The 18,360-nt window shown below is 42.1% G+C and overlaps 2 protein-coding genes across 2 annotated transcripts in view; one reads left to right on the plus strand and one right to left on the minus strand.

Annotated features, from left to right (window-relative positions):
* Window positions 1-280: 280 nt before the first annotated feature.
* Window positions 281-13,302, plus strand: LOC106568831 (presequence protease, mitochondrial). Its single transcript, XM_014139534.3, has 27 exons — window positions 281-514; window positions 757-862; window positions 1,122-1,228; window positions 1,462-1,613; window positions 1,789-1,903; window positions 2,001-2,097; window positions 2,256-2,416; window positions 2,655-2,781; window positions 3,091-3,179; window positions 3,378-3,506; window positions 3,653-3,766; window positions 3,857-3,953; window positions 5,150-5,284; window positions 5,613-5,751; window positions 5,839-5,955; window positions 6,236-6,365; window positions 8,278-8,398; window positions 8,527-8,603; window positions 8,796-8,961; window positions 9,136-9,236; window positions 9,343-9,463; window positions 10,021-10,077; window positions 10,379-10,491; window positions 10,687-10,809; window positions 11,686-11,831; window positions 12,273-12,375; window positions 12,576-13,302. The coding sequence occupies exons 1-27, from the start codon at window positions 468-470 to the stop codon at window positions 12,667-12,669; spliced, it is 3,084 nt and encodes a 1,027-aa protein (XP_013995009.2). The 5' UTR covers window positions 281-467; the 3' UTR covers window positions 12,670-13,302.
* A 1,617-nt stretch (window positions 13,303-14,919) lies between these two features.
* Window positions 14,920-18,360, minus strand: part of LOC106568830 (ATP-dependent 6-phosphofructokinase, platelet type) — a 49,213-nt gene continuing 45,772 nt past the window's right edge. The window contains exons 18-22 of the mRNA XM_014139531.3: window positions 18,225-18,286; window positions 17,710-17,821; window positions 17,482-17,581; window positions 17,137-17,242; window positions 14,920-15,868 (exon numbers count right to left, since the gene is read on the minus strand). Coding sequence (XP_013995006.1) covers window positions 15,727-15,868; window positions 17,137-17,242; window positions 17,482-17,581; window positions 17,710-17,821; window positions 18,225-18,286 — 522 coding nt within the window. The 3' untranslated portion in view covers window positions 14,920-15,726. The remainder of the gene's footprint in view (window positions 15,869-17,136; window positions 17,243-17,481; window positions 17,582-17,709; window positions 17,822-18,224; window positions 18,287-18,360) is intronic.

Genomic DNA, 18,360 nt, shown 5'->3' on the forward strand with positions numbered 1-18,360 from the left:
CATTATTTTGGTGTTGCCCGTAAACTTCTGGACGTCATGGCGTTGTAACCGTCGTCATACCACGTTTACCCAATCATATCGGATGTTCTTACCTACTTAGCCAATAGAAAGTTAAGTTGTACAACACTGAAAGTCTAGTCCATCAACTCTAAATAGCAAGCCGCAATTTATGTAGATCTATAAACAACATGAACCCACACATAGTAATATCAATGAGTGACTTGGGTCAATACATGTATTAGTTTATCTGTCATTGCGCAGCTGACGCAACGTTGACATTGTCCACTTCAATTTCAGTGTGTCAACTAGCTACAACAGTATAGTCGGCATGAGAGGACATGGATGTGTAACTAACCAAAACGTGATTATTCTTTTTTAATAGTAGAGCTGTTCCGAGCGTAGTATTCTGATATGCCTGTGTACGGATAAATACCCATTATTTTTATTGTCGCTAAATTAAGGAAATAATGTTTAGGCAGAGTAAAACAGTTCTCCAGAAACTTCGATCTCTAAGGTGAGTAATGTAACGTTAGCTAGCTAGCCAGTCAGCTAGCCAGTTAAATACTGTAACGTTATATTCAAACACCTTTCCTTCAGTGGTGTCAAGTATATCGATGCTTTCCTTACACGTAGGTAAACCTGTACAGCTGTATTCTTGCTCTGTGTTCTGCTGTCTAGAAAGACACCTAAACAAATGTATAACGTGATGCAACAGCTGATGCAAGCCAGCAATGGTCTCTCTCTTGGCAAATCCAGTTTCCAGGGGCATAATCCATCATGGAGGTTCAGGAGCACCCCAGCAACAGAGAGGGTATTGCAGTACCAGGCAGGACAGAAGATCCATGGCTTCACAGTCAAGGAGGTGAAATGACCAAGTCATCACATTACTCACAACAGTGTTTCTCAGTCATGGTCCTGTTTTGCCCTAGCACTAAAACACCTGATTCCACTAATCAAACGCAAAAACAAAAGTGTGCATCCCTTTGGGACCCTAGGATTGGAAAACCCCAATCCACAACAAAAAGATCACCCTGATTCTGATCATCTTCACATTCAGTTTTAGTCAAGGGTTAGCGTAAGGTAAAGATAAAATGTGATCTTATCTTCCTGTATTTCTGCAGGTGGTTGCTGTTCCTGACCTGTTCCTTACAGCTGTCAAACTGACCCATGACAACACAGGCGCCCAGTATCTACACGCAGCTAGAGATGACAAAAACAATCTCTTTAGGTAATAAACCCACATTTGTGGGATTGTGCTTTATTTGGATTAGGTCAAATGTCATTTGGATTTGGTCAAATGTAACCTTGTCCCCTGGCTCAATTGCTACCATGACAGAGAGAGCAGGCAGGTGGAAAAGATTAGATCAAATTAAATGTTTAGTTTAATAACAAAGTACTTATTTTAAGACAATGCTTTTTGTAATGACAGTGTTTCCTTCTCTTGTCCTAACACCTTTGCAGTGTTCAGCTCAGGACGACCCCGATGGACAACACAGGGGTTCCACACATCCTGGAACACACAGTGTTGTGTGGCTCAGAGAAGTACCCCTGCAGAGACCCCTTCTTCAAGATGCTCAACAGATCCCTCTCCACCTTCATGAATGCATTCACAGGTTGTGTGTGTGTGTGTGTGTGTGTGTGTGTGTGTGTGTGTGTGTGTGTGTGTGTGTGTGTGTGTGTGTGTGTGTGTGTGTGTGTGTGTGTGTGTGTGTGTGTGTGTGTGTGTGGGTGTGTGTGTGTGTGTGTGAGAGAGAATGGTGTCTAAAAATCATTGTTTTTCATTCACAGCCAGTGATTTCACCATGTATCCATTCTCCACACAAAACGGGAAAGACTTCCAGAATCTCCTCTCCGTGTATCTGGATGCAGTGTTTTTCCCTTGTCTGGGGGAACTAGATTTTCGGTAAGTGTGATGTTTAAATAGATGCCTCTTTCATCATAATCAGTGACATCAGAAGTCTTGCCATTCACACCCTTGTCCTCAATGGGTTTCATTAAAGGCAGGAGGGATGGAGACTGGAGAATGAAAACCCTACAGATCCTACTTCCCCTTTGGTCTTCAAAGGAGTTGTCTTCAATGAAATGAAGGGTGCTTTTGTGAGTTATTTCTTTCCAAACTATTAATAGATATTTCATTGTATTTGTGATTAATTTGTGAGAATTAGGCTATGTTAATTACAGAATCATTTGCTCAGGAGATGGACAAATGGATGTCATATTGGAGTCTTACATTTCTTCTCTGTATGTAATTTCAGTCAGACAATGAGCAAGTGTATGCCCAGTACCTCCAGAACAAGCTGTATCCTGACCACACATATGGTGTGGTGTCTGGAGGGGAACCTCTGGCCATCCCTGACCTCTCTTGGGAGCAACTCAAGCACTTCCACGCCACACACTACCACCCCAGCAACGCAAGGTACAGTCTAACATGCTGCCACACTAGCTACTGCTCCATACTAGCAACACACTGTAAAGTACATTGTGATACACCATGACCTGCACAGTACACTGTCACACATTACCAATTAGCAATGCACGGCACAACACACTGTCACACACCCCAATATTAAATACTCGGTACAGTCACACTGTGTCTTGTCACACAACTCTGTTGGACCTTGGCAGTAACAGGGTTTTCCTTTTCTGCTCCTCAGGTTCTTCACCTACGGGGACATGCCCTTAGAGCAGCACCTGAAACAGATCCATGAGGAGGCTCTGTCCAAGTTTGAACGCACTGAGCCTAACACTGCTGTCCCTAACCAACCCCACTGGGACAGGCCTGTGAGTCTTCCCATTCAGTATCACTGTAGCTCAGTCAGTACCAGCTGTCAGATATTAGTTCATTCATTATCAGCTCCTAGATTTTCCAAATCTATTCTCTCAACTTGAGCAACTTTGGCAAGGTCTATGGTTTGGAAGTTTGAATACATTTCACTGTAATTGCTTATTTGAATGATATTGATGATAAGGTGCTGTTTGATAATGTTTTGATGTCTGTTTTTTTTATGTGTGAAGCCAAATATAAATTTCCACATTGTGTGGACAATAAAGCTTTTATAATTCTTGTAATTCTAATTGATTTGTCCACAGAGAGAGGACCATGTGACCTGCAGTCCTGATGCTATGGCGCCTGATGCATCCAAACAGAACACACTGTGTATGAGCTACCTGCTTGGAGAGTATGTAATGCTGATCTACTGCAACACTAACAGTTGTTTCTCTAAAATTGTGTCTGGGATAGTATACATTGGTCAGTTTTAAAGTGACTGTAACCTCAATTGGTGCGTACCGTGATTTCCATATGCATTTTGGTCATTTAGCTTAAAATCAGTAAGTGATAATGTAGTGGTGTCATTCATGTGTTCTTCTTTCTGCAGTATCACAGATACGTTTGAGGGCTTCACCCTGAGTCTGATGTCCTCTCTGATGATCTCTGGACCCAACGCTCCCTTCTACAAGGCCCTTATAGAACCCAAGATAGGAACAGACTTTTCTTCTGTCGTAGGGTAGGTTCAAGTGGGAGGCGTTTAGAACTTGTTACATGAGAACAACATTCATAGTATTCTGGGGAGCAATGTAAGAAATGTTGTTTAAAGTGTTTGCCTTTTAAGTGAAACAGTATATACTTCATTTACCGGTGTATATTTTTCAGATATGATGGGAGCACCAAAGAGGCATCGTTCAGTATTGGCTTACAAGGAATGGCCGAAGAAGATATAGAGAAAGTCAAGCAAATCATCATCCAAACCTTTGATGAGATCATTGCGTAAGTGCACTTGCTGCTAATGTTTCTTGTAACTTTTGTCATCACAATAATGCCGTTTCATCTAACTGTACTTCCCTCCTAATGGTCCAGTAATGGATTTGAGGAGGAGAGGATAGAGGCCCTGCTTCATAAGATTGAGATCCAGATGAAACATCAGTCTACTAGCTTCGGCCTGTCTCTGGCCTCGGTGAGTACAGTACAGGGCCACAGCATGACTAGTTCCTTCCCTGTGCTGTTTTAACCATGAACAAGTCCTTGACAAGTCCCTAAACACACACATGTTCACCCTAAACAGAGATTAAATGTGCAGGGAATTAAGTTGTACAGTGAGCTCCTAAAGTATTTGGACAGTGACACATTATTTGTTGTGTTGGCTCTGTACTCCAGCACTTTGGATTTGAAATGATACAATGACTATGAGGTTAAAGTGCAGACTGTCACCTTTAATTTGAGGGTATTTTCATCAATATCGAGTTAACCGTTTCGAAATTACAGGACTTTTTGTACATAGTCCCCCATTTTTTAGGGGACCAAAAGTATTAGGTCAAATGTACTTTTATTTAACCTTTTATGTAACTAGGCAAGTCAGTTAAGAACACATTTTTATTTACGATGACGGCCTAACCCGGACAACGCTGGGCCAATTGTGTGCCGCCCTATGGGACTCCCAATCACGGCCGGTTGTGATACAGCCTGGAATCGAACCAGGGTCTGTAGTGACGCCTCCAGCACTGAGATGCAGTAAAAGTTAAGTATTTGGTCCCATATTCATAGCATGCAATGACTACATCAAGCTTGTGACTACAAATTTGTTTGGATGCATTTGCTGTTTCTTTTGGTTGTGTTTCAGATTATTTGGTGCCCAATGTGTCATTTTGGAGTCACTTTAATTGTAAATATGAATAGAATATGTTTCTAAACACTTCTACATTCATGTGGATGCTACCAATGTTATGGATAATCCTGAATGAATCGTGAATAATGATGAGTTGGAAAGTTAGATGCGCAAATTGTATCATTTCAAATCCAAAGTGCTGGAGTACAGAGACAAAACAACCAAAAATGTATCACTGTCCCAATGCTTTTGGAGCTCACTGTATATAAAGACAGACTCAAGAATGTACACACAACCATAGTGATTGTCCTGGGAGCACTCCTGTATACAGTATGACCTCTGGTAAGTTTAGTATTCCGTTAGTCAGCACCTCTCTAACTATGTTGGTGTTTTGTGTGGGTCAACTCATGCTTACTTGTCTCTGCTGTACATAACTTCCTGCTGGAACCACGATGGACACGCACAAACACACACACACACACACCTGGGCAGCTCTTGTGTACAATGTAACCATGTTTCACCCTGTGTTGTCGTCTCTCGGCTAACAGTACATAGCTTCCTGTTGGAACCATGATGGAGACCCGGTTCAGCTGCTGAAGATCAGCGACCGTGTGACCCAGTTCAGACAGGCCTTGAAGGACAACCCTCGCTTCCTCCAGGAGAAAGTCGTGCACTACTTCAAGGTGAGTAACCAGACAGGAGAAAATAAGTTGAGTTTTAAGTTTCAGTATAGACAGCATCTAAATCTGAATTACGTATGTAACAGGACATTCAACAAAACAAATCAATAAAGGAGATACAGCAGTCTCGTCAAGAAAGTTGAGAAGTTATCGTGCAGGGGTCATAGACCATGGTGTTGTTGAAAGCAGAACATGACATCATCGGTGTAATAATGTCATTTACATTATTTAGTGTTGTGGTCATGTCATGAGGGTCGTGTCATGTCATGAGGGTCGTGTCATGTCATGAGGGTCGTGTCATGTCATGAGGGTCATGTTTGTGCCCGTGCAGGATAATACTCACAGACTGACTCTGTCTATGAGTCCTGATGAGGCGTACCTGGAGAAACAGGTCAAAGCAGAGGAGGAGAAACTCCAGAAGAAGATACAGGCTCTGTCTGAGAGTGACAAGAAAGACATCTATGAGAAAGGTCAGTTCTACGTCTATAAAGGAGAATCGAGAGACTCGTTGACTTCATTATGAAAACATTTTTTATTTTGTGTTGTTTTCAATTCAGGTCTTGAGCTGCTGTCGATTCAGAGCAAGACCCAGGATGCTTCATGTCTCCCTGCCCTGAAAGTATCTGATATTGAGCCAACAATAGCAGTCACACGTGTGGAGATGGGCACTGCAGGTACAGTACTTACTGTATTAATGGATACACGCTGACGCTACACTCTAGTTACTCTGGGTTCTGAGATTACACTCTAGTCCACCCAGTCTGTCTGTTTTGATAGACTAAACCCCTCATTTAAAACAACATGCACGGGACTATGGATACGTTTTGATGTATTAACTCTGTAGCTCCCTGGAGAATCAGTCCTTGAAGTTCAACGTTAGGACACTCGGGTCATTTGTCTCATGGTTTTGCCTACCTTTGACATTTTCCTGTTCTACTCTCTTCATCCCAATAGGAGGAGTGCCAGTACAGTACTGTGAGCAGCCCACCAATGGCATGGTCTACTTCAGAGCTATGTGTAGTCTCAACAGCCTCCCTGAGGACCTCAGACTATACGTGCCCCTCTTCTGCAGTGTCATCACCAAGTGAGTCCAGAACCAATCTGATATGAAAGATCATTTGTGTATTGTCCAGAAGGCTTAGCTCGTGTGGTTTCATATACATGTGTTGAAGGTAGAGGTCGACCGATTATGATTTTTCACCGCCAATACCGATTATTGCTGTACCAAAAAAAAAAAAACCGATACCGATTAATCGGCCGATTTTTATATATATATATATATATATATATATATATATATATATATATATATATATATATATATATATATATATATATATATATATATATACTTGTAATACTGACAATTACAACAATACTGAATTAACAATGAACTATTTTATTTTAACTTAATATAATACATAAATAAAATCAATTTAGTCTCAAATAAATAATGAAACATGTTCAATTTGGCTTAAATAATGCAAAAACACAGTGTTGGAGAAGAAAGTAAAAGTGCAATATGTGCCATGTAAAAAAGCTAACGTTTAAGTTCCTTGCTCAGAACATGAGAACATATGAAAGCTGGTGGTTCAATATTCCCAGTTAAGAAGTTTTAGGTTGTAGTTATTATAGGAATTATGACGCATTGACTATTTCTCTCTATACCATTTGTATTTCATATACCTTTGACTATTGGATGTTCTTATAGGCACTATAGTATTGCCAGCCTAATCTTGGGAGTTGATAGGCTTGAAGTCATAAACAGCGCTGTGCCTCAAGCATTGCTAAGAGCTGCTGGCAAACGCAGTAAAGAGCTGTTTGAATGAATGCTTACGAGCCTGCTGCTGCCATTCACCGCTTAGTCAGACTGCTCTATCAAATATCAAATCATAGACTTAATTATAATAAACACACAGAAATACGAGCCTTTGGTCATTAATATGGTCAAATCCGGAAACTATCATTTCGAAAACAAAACGTTTATTCTTTCAGTGAAATAGGGAACCATTCCGTATTTTATCGAACGGGTGGCAACCCTAAGTCTACATATTGCTGTTACATTGCACAACCTTCAATGTTATGTCATAATTATGTAAAATTCAGGCAAATGAATTCCGGTCTTTGTTAGGAAGAAACACAGTTTGCAACGAGCCAGGCGGCCCAAACTGTTGCATATACCCTGACTCTGCTTGCACTGAACGCAAGAGAAGTGACACAATTGCCCTAGTTAATATTGCCTGCTAACATGCATTTATTTTAACTAAATATGCAGGTTTAAAAAAATATATACTTCTCTGTATTGATTTTAAGAAGGGCATTGATGTTTATGGTTAGCTACATTTGTGCAACGAATGCGCTTTTGTTAAATCATCCCCCGTTTGGCGAAGTAGGCTGTGATTCGATGATAAATTAACAGGCACCGCATTGATTATATGCAACGCAGGACAAGCTAGTTAACCGAGTAATATCATCAACCATGTGTAGTTAACTAGTGATTATGTGAAGATTGATTGTTTTTTTATAAGATAAGTTTAATGCTAGCTAGCAACTTACCTTGGCTCCTTGCAGCCACAAGGTCCTTTTGACGCTGCGCTCGTGTAACAGGTGGGCAGCCTGCCACGCAGTTTCCTCGTGGATTGCTATGTAATCGGCGTCCAAAAAGGCTGATTACCTATTGTTATGAAAACAACTTGAAATCGGCCCTAATTAATCGGTCTAGTCCTCTAGTTGAAGATAATGGAGGTAGTTGCAATTGTGATACAGACTATTGAGTATTTGTGTTGAGAATGTGTCAGTCTGGGTTACTGAGGTGATTGTGAGATGGCGTGCTGTGTTGGCTGTTAGGTCAGTAGAATTTGTGAAAAGGTCATGGGAGTGTGTGTTCTTTCTTGATGGGATGTAAGGTGTGTATGATAAGGAGTGTGTGTTGGTCCAGTGTGGCTGTAAAATGAGATAATTTAAATAATGATAATTGAGAAGGTGTGTTATTTCAGGATGGGCTGTGGAGGGCTGGACTACAGGCAGCAGGACCAGCAGATGGAGCTGAAGACAGGAGGCATGTCCATCTCCACATCAGTCACCCCTGACTACTCTAACATGGATATGTATGAACAGGTCAGTCCCCAGCCAGTCAGCAAGCCAGTCAGTCAGTCAGTCACCATAAAGCCTAGTTTATTCCCTACACAAGTACGCAATGCAATTGGCTACTAGAAAGAGCATTCTCAATCACCTCTGGTTCACAGGGAGTCCTCCTTTCATCTTCCTGCCTGGAGAGGAATCTTCCTGATATGTTTCACCTGTGGAGTGACATATTCAACAGGTAGGCTCACATGTCCAGTAGAATAATACCATGGAACAGTATTACATGGTTATATGTTCTTATCAGATAATTATCAATCTGTAAATAATCCATCTATCACTAATAATCCACATGTCCATTGTTTTCTAATAAGTCATTTGATTGATATTATTTGAGCCCTTGTCCCGCTCTGCTCTGACCCTTGACCCACAGCCCGCACTTTGATGACGAGGAGCGTCTGCGTGTGCTGGTCATGATGTCGGCGCAGGAACTGGCCAATGGGATCTCTAATTCTGGTCACATGTATGCCATGACACGGGCAGCTCGCAACCTTACCCCAACAGGAGAACTACAGGAGACCTTCGGAGGGATGGAGCAGGTGAGAGGGGGGAGGACTGTGGTGAAGTCAGACCATGTAACCTGAGGGTCAACAAGCGAAGAGAAAGCTCTAATGACGAAGGACACTGGTATTGTACCCTCTGAATGAGAATATAATGCACTTCTGTACCCTCAAATGAAAAATCTCAGGTATCTTGTGCATCTTGAATATCAGGTCAAGTTTATGAAGAGGGTTGCAGAGATGCCAGACCTCACCCAAGTTCTACGGACACTTCCTAGAATCAAGAGACACATTCTCAACCCACTGAACATGAGGTGGGTAAAGTCTTTACACGTGACAGTTACTTATCAAAGGTTAAGATTTTACTCTGATTTCTCTATGTTGACTTTACGTAAAGTGTTTTACAACTTCTTCGGACAGATGTGCGGTTAACGCAACACCGCAGAAGATGTCTAATGCCGCTGGACAGTTGGATAACTTAATGTTTAATGTTGCTTCCAATAAGAAGGATCGCAAACCAGTCCAGTCCAATATCACTGAGGTATGAATTTGTCACACTATCTTGGTACTGTACTGAGACTGCACTATAACCAATTGGAATGAGTACTGTGGGTTTGTCACAAGTAGCACCCTATTCCCTACATAGTGCGCTATTTTTGTGTCACGTCTGCTCCCGCTCTTCCCCCCCCCCTGCATCACGCACTCCTATCATCCATTACGCAGACCTACCTTCCCTCATCACGTGCATCAGCGATATTGGACTCACCTGGACTCACTCATCACCTGTTATTACCTCCCCTATATTTGTCAGTTCCCCAGCTCTGTTCCCCGCTTCTGCATTGATTGTCTTTTGTTTGTGTTACCTGTTTGCTGACGCTGTTCCTGTCTCGTTCCATGTCCGTTATTTATTAAATGTTTTACTCCCCGTACCTGCTCCATCTCTCCAGCATCATTCCATGTGACATTTTGACCAGAGCCCATAGGAATCTGGTCAAAAGAAGTGCGCTGTGTAGAGAATAGGGTCGCATTTGGGATGAAGCCTGTATTTCACTGTGAGTTGACAGGATTTTTCATTCACTTTTCTTTTGATCCTAACAGAGACCTCTTGACCCACTGGCACCCCCTGGATCTGGCCCAAGTAGAAAACTTGTCGCTGTGCGTATCGCCTCCACTTTTAAACTAGGCCCCGGGGCCGTATGTACTGTATAGAGCATCTCAATAGGAATACTGATTTAGGATCAGTTTTGCCTTTTAGATCACAATCAATAAGATTACATCGTGGACAGGGGACTTGATCCTAGATCAGCACTCCTACTCTCAGACACTTGATCCATACAGCCCCTGAACATTAGTTTGATCTTACTTTCATTGTTGTTAAGTAACACTTATCATTGGTCTCTGACCTCCATATTCTACCATTAAGCTAATGTGAGTGTGTTTGATCATCCCCACACAGGAGCCCAACTTCAAGCCCTGCCAGATGAAGACATTTTTCCCAATGCCCTTCCCAATCAACTTTGTCAGCGAGTGTATCCGCACCGTGCCCTTCACCCATGAGGACTGTGCCAGGTGACTGTCTTAATACTGTGTTAAGCTATCGCCCTAGTAGTTCATGTTCCATGTCTTTCCAAACCCTCTCGGATCCATGTTTACATTTACTAGGGTTCCAAAATGCTGGTTACTTTAGAAAATGCACGAAACCCAGAATCCTTCAACCAGGGTTTCTGGAAAACTTAGCCATGCTCTGCCCCCTGTCTCCCTCAGCCTGAATATCCTGGCCCGGATGATGACGGCTAAGTACCTGCACGGAGAGATCAGAGAAAAGGGTGGGGCCTACGGTGGAGGGGCCAGGATGGGAGGAGGACTATTCACCTTCTATTCATACAGGTGTGTAGTGTATTAATGTACTGTAATAAGACAGGATTATATCGTATTCAAAGAGGTTTTAACAGTTGTTAACCAGATTAAAACATGACAGAGTCAATGTCGAAGGAAATTCTCCAAAACTGGAACTTTTCAGGAAATGGAAAATAATACATGCAATCACGAAACATCGGAACTATTTTGAATGCTTTTTCTTGATCTTAGAGTCATGAAATTGTTAGTTTTTACTCCGTTTATTTAGTACCTAACGGACAACCAGGAAAAGCTAAAACCAAGTTTATTCACCCAATGGGTCAGAGAGCTGAACAGGCAAAGACATGTTCCCACACGTGCATGTATGTATACCCCACTTTAGGTGGAGTCTTCTCCTTCTCTCTAAACATTACATCTTCATTGCTAGGCAGGAAGTTAAGTGATGTTGGTAATAAACTGTTCCTTCTGCCTTCATGTGACCCGACCTGACCTCTGCCCCCATTCCTCACTAATCCACAGCTATCCATCCTTATCAGTGACGACAACCATGTGATTGCCTTTCCCTTCCTCAGTAACATTCCAAGCCCCTGACTCATATCCAACCTTTATTGACCCACCATATACATTCCTCCTACAGATAACCATTCACTTCTGATGTAGCAAGTATTTCAAATTACAACCCAACAACTGAAAGCAGACTGTGGCACTTCTCCTTTCCATAGGATACCTGATGTCTAACAATAACATGTTCTGACAGAACGTAAACGTTCTGCATTTCATATTTCACGTTTAGAAGTCAGAACCTATCAAAATGTTCAGAGTACATTAAGTGGAGTTATTCATTAAAATGTGAATGCATTAGATAACTTGTCATATTTAATTTGCATGCCCCTGTGTTTATTTCAGAGACCCCAACACGGTGCAGACTCTGTCAGCTTTCCGTAAGGGTGTGGACTGGGCCATATCAGGACAGTTTACCCAGCAGGACATCAATGAGGCCAAGCTGTCCGTGTTCTCAGCCGTGGACTCCCCCGTCGCCCCCTCCGATAAAGGTAGAGCACCATATTCCCTATTTAGTGCACTACTTTTGACCAGAGACCTATGAGTACCCCTATGGGCCCTGGTTTAAAGTAGTGCACTATGTAGGGAATAAGGTGCCATTTGGGACTCACTCAGAGCCTTCCATACTGAACTGAAACCCCACTGGATGACAAATACTACAGCTGACAAAAGATGGGCCCTTCCTTATCTCTCCTGGAGTCGCCTAAATCCCAGCTCTAAACCTCTTTACCTGACATTTAACATGTTGTTTGTTTATGTCCTGTTAACTTTTACTGTACATGAGGACAGCACTGGACACATTTACAGTGTCTACAAAGAGATACATTTCATTAGAGACTTCTAAATGACATGTTATAAATAGACCAAAACAAAGAGATGAAATAGACCGACTGTCAATCCATGTCTTGACACATCACACCACCGTGTTGCAGGTATGGGCCGTTTCCTGAGTGGAATCACAGATGAGCTGAAACAGGCCCACAGAGAGAGACTCTTTGCTGTCACAGACAAGAGCATTGTCGATGTGGCTGGCAGGTAATGTAGTTTTGGTTGAATATAATTTCAAGTGTTGAATTTGTAATACAGATATGAATCTGTTTTTTGTGCTCCAACTACATTTTACCATGAATTTGTCTTTTTTGAAATTGTCCCTAGGTAAACCATATTATTGGCCTGAATAAAATGTTATATGCAGAAAATGGCCATTTAATATTTGGGATTTATGTTTTACACAGGTACCTTGGCATTGGACAAAGGACATGTGGAGTTGCTATTCTGGGCCCCGAGAATGACACCATCAAGAAAGACCCCTCATGGGTGGTAAAATAACCAGACATGGAATTATCCACTTTTGTATTTTCCAATTAAGCGACTTCAGAGGCACTGTGTCATAAGATGGTTAACATCAATGTTACTTGATTGTCCTGAATAACTGGACTGTGTCCGGTAATAATATAACTTGAATTGTATTGAATTAACCAGAAAGTCTATTGGTTTTTGGGCAAAAACGGAATGCGCACAACAGAGAACAGATGGTCCGATAGATAACATTACGCCTAACCTCACCTCGATACCATATTCATAATATACAATTATGACAACATACATTTCATTTATTAGTGTACTTTCTAGACATAGACTCACCTCTGGCTTCTAAATGTATGTACAAAGATGGCCTCTGTCTATTGAAATACTGTATTTCCATAGGGTACATATACTGAACATTTAAAGTGTTGGTCCCATGTTTTATGAGCAGAAATAAAAGATCCCAGACATTTTCCATGCACATAAAAAAACACATTTCTCTCCAAAAATGTGTTTACTTCCTTGTTATAGAGCATTTCTCCTTTGCCAAGATAATCCATCCACCTGACAGCTGTGGCATATCAAGAAGCTGATTAAACAGCATGATAATTACATAGGTGCACCTTGTGCTGGGGACAATAAAAGGCCACTCTAAAATGTGCAGTTTTTTCACACAACACAATTCCACAGATGTCTCATGTTTTGAGGGAGCATGCAGTTGGCATTCTGACTGCAGGAATGTCTACCTGAGCTGTTGTCAGAGAATTTAATGTAAATTTCTCTTCCATAAACCGCCTCCAACGTCATTTTAGAGAATTTGGCAGTATGTCCAACCGGCCTCACAACAGCCGACCGCGTGTAACCACGCCAGCCCAGGACCTCCACATCCGGATTCTTCACCTGCGGGATGATCTGAGACCAGCCACCCAGACAGCTGATGAAACTGAGTGTTTGCAAAACCAAAGTATTTCTGCACAAACTGTAAGAAACCATCTCTGGGAAGCTCATCTGCATGCTCGTCATCCTCACCAGGGTCTTGACCTGTCTGCAGTTCGGTGACTTCAGTGGGCAAATGCTCACTTTCAAGGGCTATTTTCAGCATGATAATGCATGGCCCCATCTCGCAAGGATCTGTACCCAATATTCCTGGAGGCTGAAATTGTCCAAGTTCTTCCATGGCCTGCATACTCACCAGACATGTCACCCATTAAGCATGTTTGGTATGCTCTGGATCGACGTGTATGACAGCGTGTGTGTAACAGTTCCCGCCAATATCCAGCAACTTCACACAGCCATTCAAGAGTGGGACAACATTCCTCAGGCCACAATCAACAGCCTGATCAACTCTATGTGAAGGAGACGTGTCGCGCTGCATGAGGCAAATGGTTTTCTGATCCACGCCCCTACTTTTTTTTTTTTTTGGAATCTGACCAACAGATGCGTATCTGTGTTCCCAATCATGTGAAATCCATAGATTAGGGCCTAATTTATTTATTTCAATTGATTGATTTCATTATAACTGTAACTCAGTCAAATTTTTGAAATTGTTGCACGTTGCATTGATATTTGTGTTCAGTGTTTGTATAAAATATGACCATTAAATGATCATGTTATACAACAACAATGTGTCATTTATGATATACAGTACCAGTCAAAAGTTTGGACACACCTACTCATTCAATGGTTTTTCTTTATTTTTACTATTTTCTGCCTTGTAGAATAATAGTGAAGACATTAAAACTATTAAATAACACATAGAATCATGTAGTAACCAAAAAAGTGTTAAACAAATCAAAATATATTTTACATTTGAGATTCTTCAAAGTAGCCACCCTTTGCCTTGATGACAGCTCTGCACACTCTTGGCAATGCTTGCACCTTATGGTACAGCGGGGACTGTGAAGCAACACTAACATAGGCACAAACACATGCATACACACACGATAACATCCGCACTATACACACACGTACGCATGGATTTTGTGTTATAGATATGTGGTAGTGGCGTATGGGCCTGAGGGCACACACTTAGTGTGTTGTGAATTCGGTAATGAATGTAAATTGTATAACTGCCTTAATTTTGCCGGACCACATGAAGAGTAGCTGCGGCCTTGGCAGCAGCTAATGGGGATCCATAATAAATACAAATACAGCGGTCAGTCGGTTTCACAAGGCTTTGAACTTCCATCTCTATACCAGACACAATTCTACATGCATTTTTATTCTGTGAGATTTACATGCCCTCCTCTGATCTCATGTATAGTGTTGATGCGATTCAGGTTTCACAAGTATTCTTTTATTGGAGAAAACACACAGTGAGTCAACATATTAGAACTATATATATTGCATAATAATGGCTTTCACAAATGCATCATCCTCAACAAAGCAACATAATACAGCAGCAGAACAAACATGACCCAGGGCTCTATTCAATCTGTATCGCTGAAGCGATGTAAAGGTAATTTCCTACTGAGCCGACATGTGCAGCTAACGCGGGAACATTGCACTTCAATCACGCTGTAACGCTGAATTTCTGCAACACGGATTGAATACAGACCCTACTCTTAAGTGCCACAAACTGCTTACAGAGTAAAAAAACCTCTGTTCTTTTTTTTATTTGGGTGAACTATCCCTTTAAGTGCCACACAGCCCAGGTTTGATACAAAGTGCAAGTATAGAGTAACAACACACAGTGGAATAGACCTACAGTAGGTGATGGGAGACACAGTCAGCTCTCCCTTTAGAAGAAAATAGAGAGGGAAGAATAACCTATGGGAGTTGACAAGCTACATCCTGATTCTCCACCTTTTTCCAGAAGTGTGCACTTGCACACTCCCAGTCATGAATTTAAAAGCATAAGTGTTGGCTGGAAGCAGTTTTCACCATTGTAAAACCCATAAGAGAAAGTGTGCAAGTGCATATGAAGGGTGGAGTTTCTGAGGAGACATGAGAATGGGATGGACTGAAAAGTGCTGGTAAGAGTTACCATGATAAAGGCTAAGTTACACTGAATAGATCAGCTCAAAGCAGCCCAACCCTCTAGTCTAGACTAGCTATCTGCTGGTCAGACTGCTGGTCAGTTCAGTCTGCCTTCTTGGGCCTGACCCGGGTCACTGGCTCCAGCTGGCCAGAGTCAGACACATCGTAGCTGGTCTTGTACTTAGCCAGGATCTTCATCAGGGGGTGAAGCTTCAACCACCACTGTTCCTTAGGGATCCTGTGGCTATACACACACACACACACACACACACACACACACACACACACACACACACACACACACACACACACACACACACACACACACACACACACACACACACACACACACACACACACACACACACACACACACACACAGAGAGAGAGAATGATAAGAGACACACACATACTGTGTATGAGAGACCTAAAAGAGACCATAAAGACAATTTAATTTGCCACTGTACGTTTGAACAGGTGGACGTTGTAAGGAGTTGTAAGCGGCTGATCGTTGGACTACAACGGTGCTGTAGTTGAGTGGGTCGAGCGGTTCAAGTTCCTTGGTGTCCACATCACAAACAACCTATTATGGTCCAAACACACCAAGACAGTCGTGAAGAGGGCACGACAACACCTTTTCCCTCTCAGGAGACTGAAAAGATTTGGCATGGGTCCCCAGATCCTCAAAAAGTTCTACAACTGCACCATCTAGAGCATCGGTTGCAACACCGCCTGGTATGGCAACTGCTCGGTATCTGACTGTAAGGCGCTACAGAGGGTAGTGCGTACGGCCCAGTACACGGCCAAGCTTCCTGCCATCCAGGACCTATATACTAGGCGGTGTCAGAGGAAAGACCCAAAAATTGTCAGACTCCACTCACCCAAGTAATAGACTGTTTTCTCTGCTACCGCACGGCAAGCGGTACCAGAGCGCCAAGTCTAGGACCAAAAGCTTCTACCCCCAAGCCATAAGACTGCTGAACAATCGCTTCACCCCTACCTACATGTACAAATTACCTCGACTAACCTGTACCCCCGCACATTGACTCGGTACCGGTATCCCTGTATATAGCCTCGTTATTGTTATTTTATTGTGTTACTTTTTATAATTTTTTACTTTAGTTTATTTGGTCAATATTTTCTTAACTCTTCTTGATCTGCACTGTTGGTTAAGGGCTTGTAAGTAAGCATTTCACGGTAAGGTCTACACCTGTGACAAATAAGGTTTGATTTGAAGTAGGATTGGTCAGTCATATGGAATAAATAATTGTACTTTCTTCTCATTATGTGCTACTATGGAGGTCTACACAGAAAAATTACTATCTCTCTCTCATTTGAAGAGCAGTCATTGGTTGAAAGCCTAAATGGGTGTCTGTCTGTGTGTGTGTGTGTGTGTGTGTGTGTGTGTGTGTGTGTGTGTGTGTGTGTGTGTGTGTGTGTGTGTGTGTGTGTGTGTGTGTGTGTGTGTAGGTGTAAGTGCTGTGCCTGAAGGTACTGTAAATGTTGTCTTACGCAAAGTCTGTCTCATCTTTCAGCTGCACCACTGGTTGGAAGGCCATGGTTCTGCGACGCATCCCCAGCAAACAGGCCGTGTCCTCTGTGTTAGCGAACACTTTCCCTGCATGGTAAGGGAATACAGTCAGCACACATTTATGTATGTCCCAAATGACACCATATTCCAAATATAGTGCACTACTTTTGACTAGAGAGCCCTATGGGCCCTTGTCAAAAGTAGTGCACCATATAGGGATAGGGTGCCATTTGGGATGCCAATTCATCAACAGGGAAACTAAAGAGGCCACATCATGTTAGTACTAAAACAGGATTTATGAACTACATTCAGTACATGTACAGTACCGTCTTTATAGGACTCCTTTAGCTTTCTTGAAATCCACTGAATTGCTTTTGCTGCAATCTTCGTTCCAAAGTTCCTGTCAAATGGAGAAGGAGCACCTCCCTTTGGAAATACATTTTAAAAATGGATCTGTTTTACTCAGGTCAGGTTCATGGGTTAGGGTTAGAGTAGGCTAATAATATTATGTGGAATACACAGCTGCGTGTGCGTGGGTAATGAGCTAACCATACCTGCTGCATATGTCCAAGCACGTTCTTCCTGCAGTCAAACACTCCTTTCCCCTCCTCAGAGTAAAGCTGGTAGATGAAATCTGTGGTGAAGTTCTCGTTGGAGTTCTCATTCCTGTCACGTCACATACACACGCATGCATGCACGCACACACAATGTCAAGGTTCCAGTTGTCATGCTGCTGCACTACAGGGGGACTCTTCCCTCTCAGTTCAGTTATACAGAGCAATGATGAGTGGCCTTGATAGAGCCTCCATAGAATATCAACAATACAGGAAGAATTAGGGCCCGTTCACAATATAAATTGGCCATAATTGTGATGAATAATTCCAAAAAGGTTATATTTTAACATACAAGAGTTTTATTAGACAATTTGTATTAATAGCCTATACAGTATGGCATAAAGATAGTATGACTATCATACATAGCTGGCTACATATACATATGCCTTTATTGTTAACTTACTGTTTATTTGTTAACAGGCTATCATGCAGGACGTGAGCTCTGCCTTACTTACCTCAGCACCAAGCCTCTCTGGATCCCCGTCTTCATCTTCTCTGTCAAGTGCTCGACGTTGGACTGAAGCAGTGAGAAAACCCTCACATTAGCTGTGAGAAGTCTGAAGTATCCTTGAGTATTCCTCCTCTTATCTC

The sequence above is a fragment of the Salmo salar genome, chromosome 14 (assembly GCF_965601325.2).
Source record: "Salmo salar chromosome 14, fSalSal1, whole genome shotgun sequence".
Lineage (NCBI taxonomy): Eukaryota > Metazoa > Chordata > Actinopteri > Salmoniformes > Salmonidae > Salmo > Salmo salar.

Excerpts from the sequence above, each read along its gene's own strand:
- LOC106568831 (XM_014139534.3), top strand. The coding sequence starts at position 468 with ATGTTTAGGCAGAGTAAAACAGTTCTCCAGAAACTTCGATCTCTAAG. Across the intron at positions 5,285-5,612 it reads AAGTCGTGCACTACTTCAAG|GATAATACTCACAGACTGAC; the intron begins GTGAGTAACCAG and ends GTGCCCGTGCAG. Across the intron at positions 8,962-9,135 it reads CCTTCGGAGGGATGGAGCAG|GTCAAGTTTATGAAGAGGGT; the intron begins GTGAGAGGGGGG and ends CTTGAATATCAG.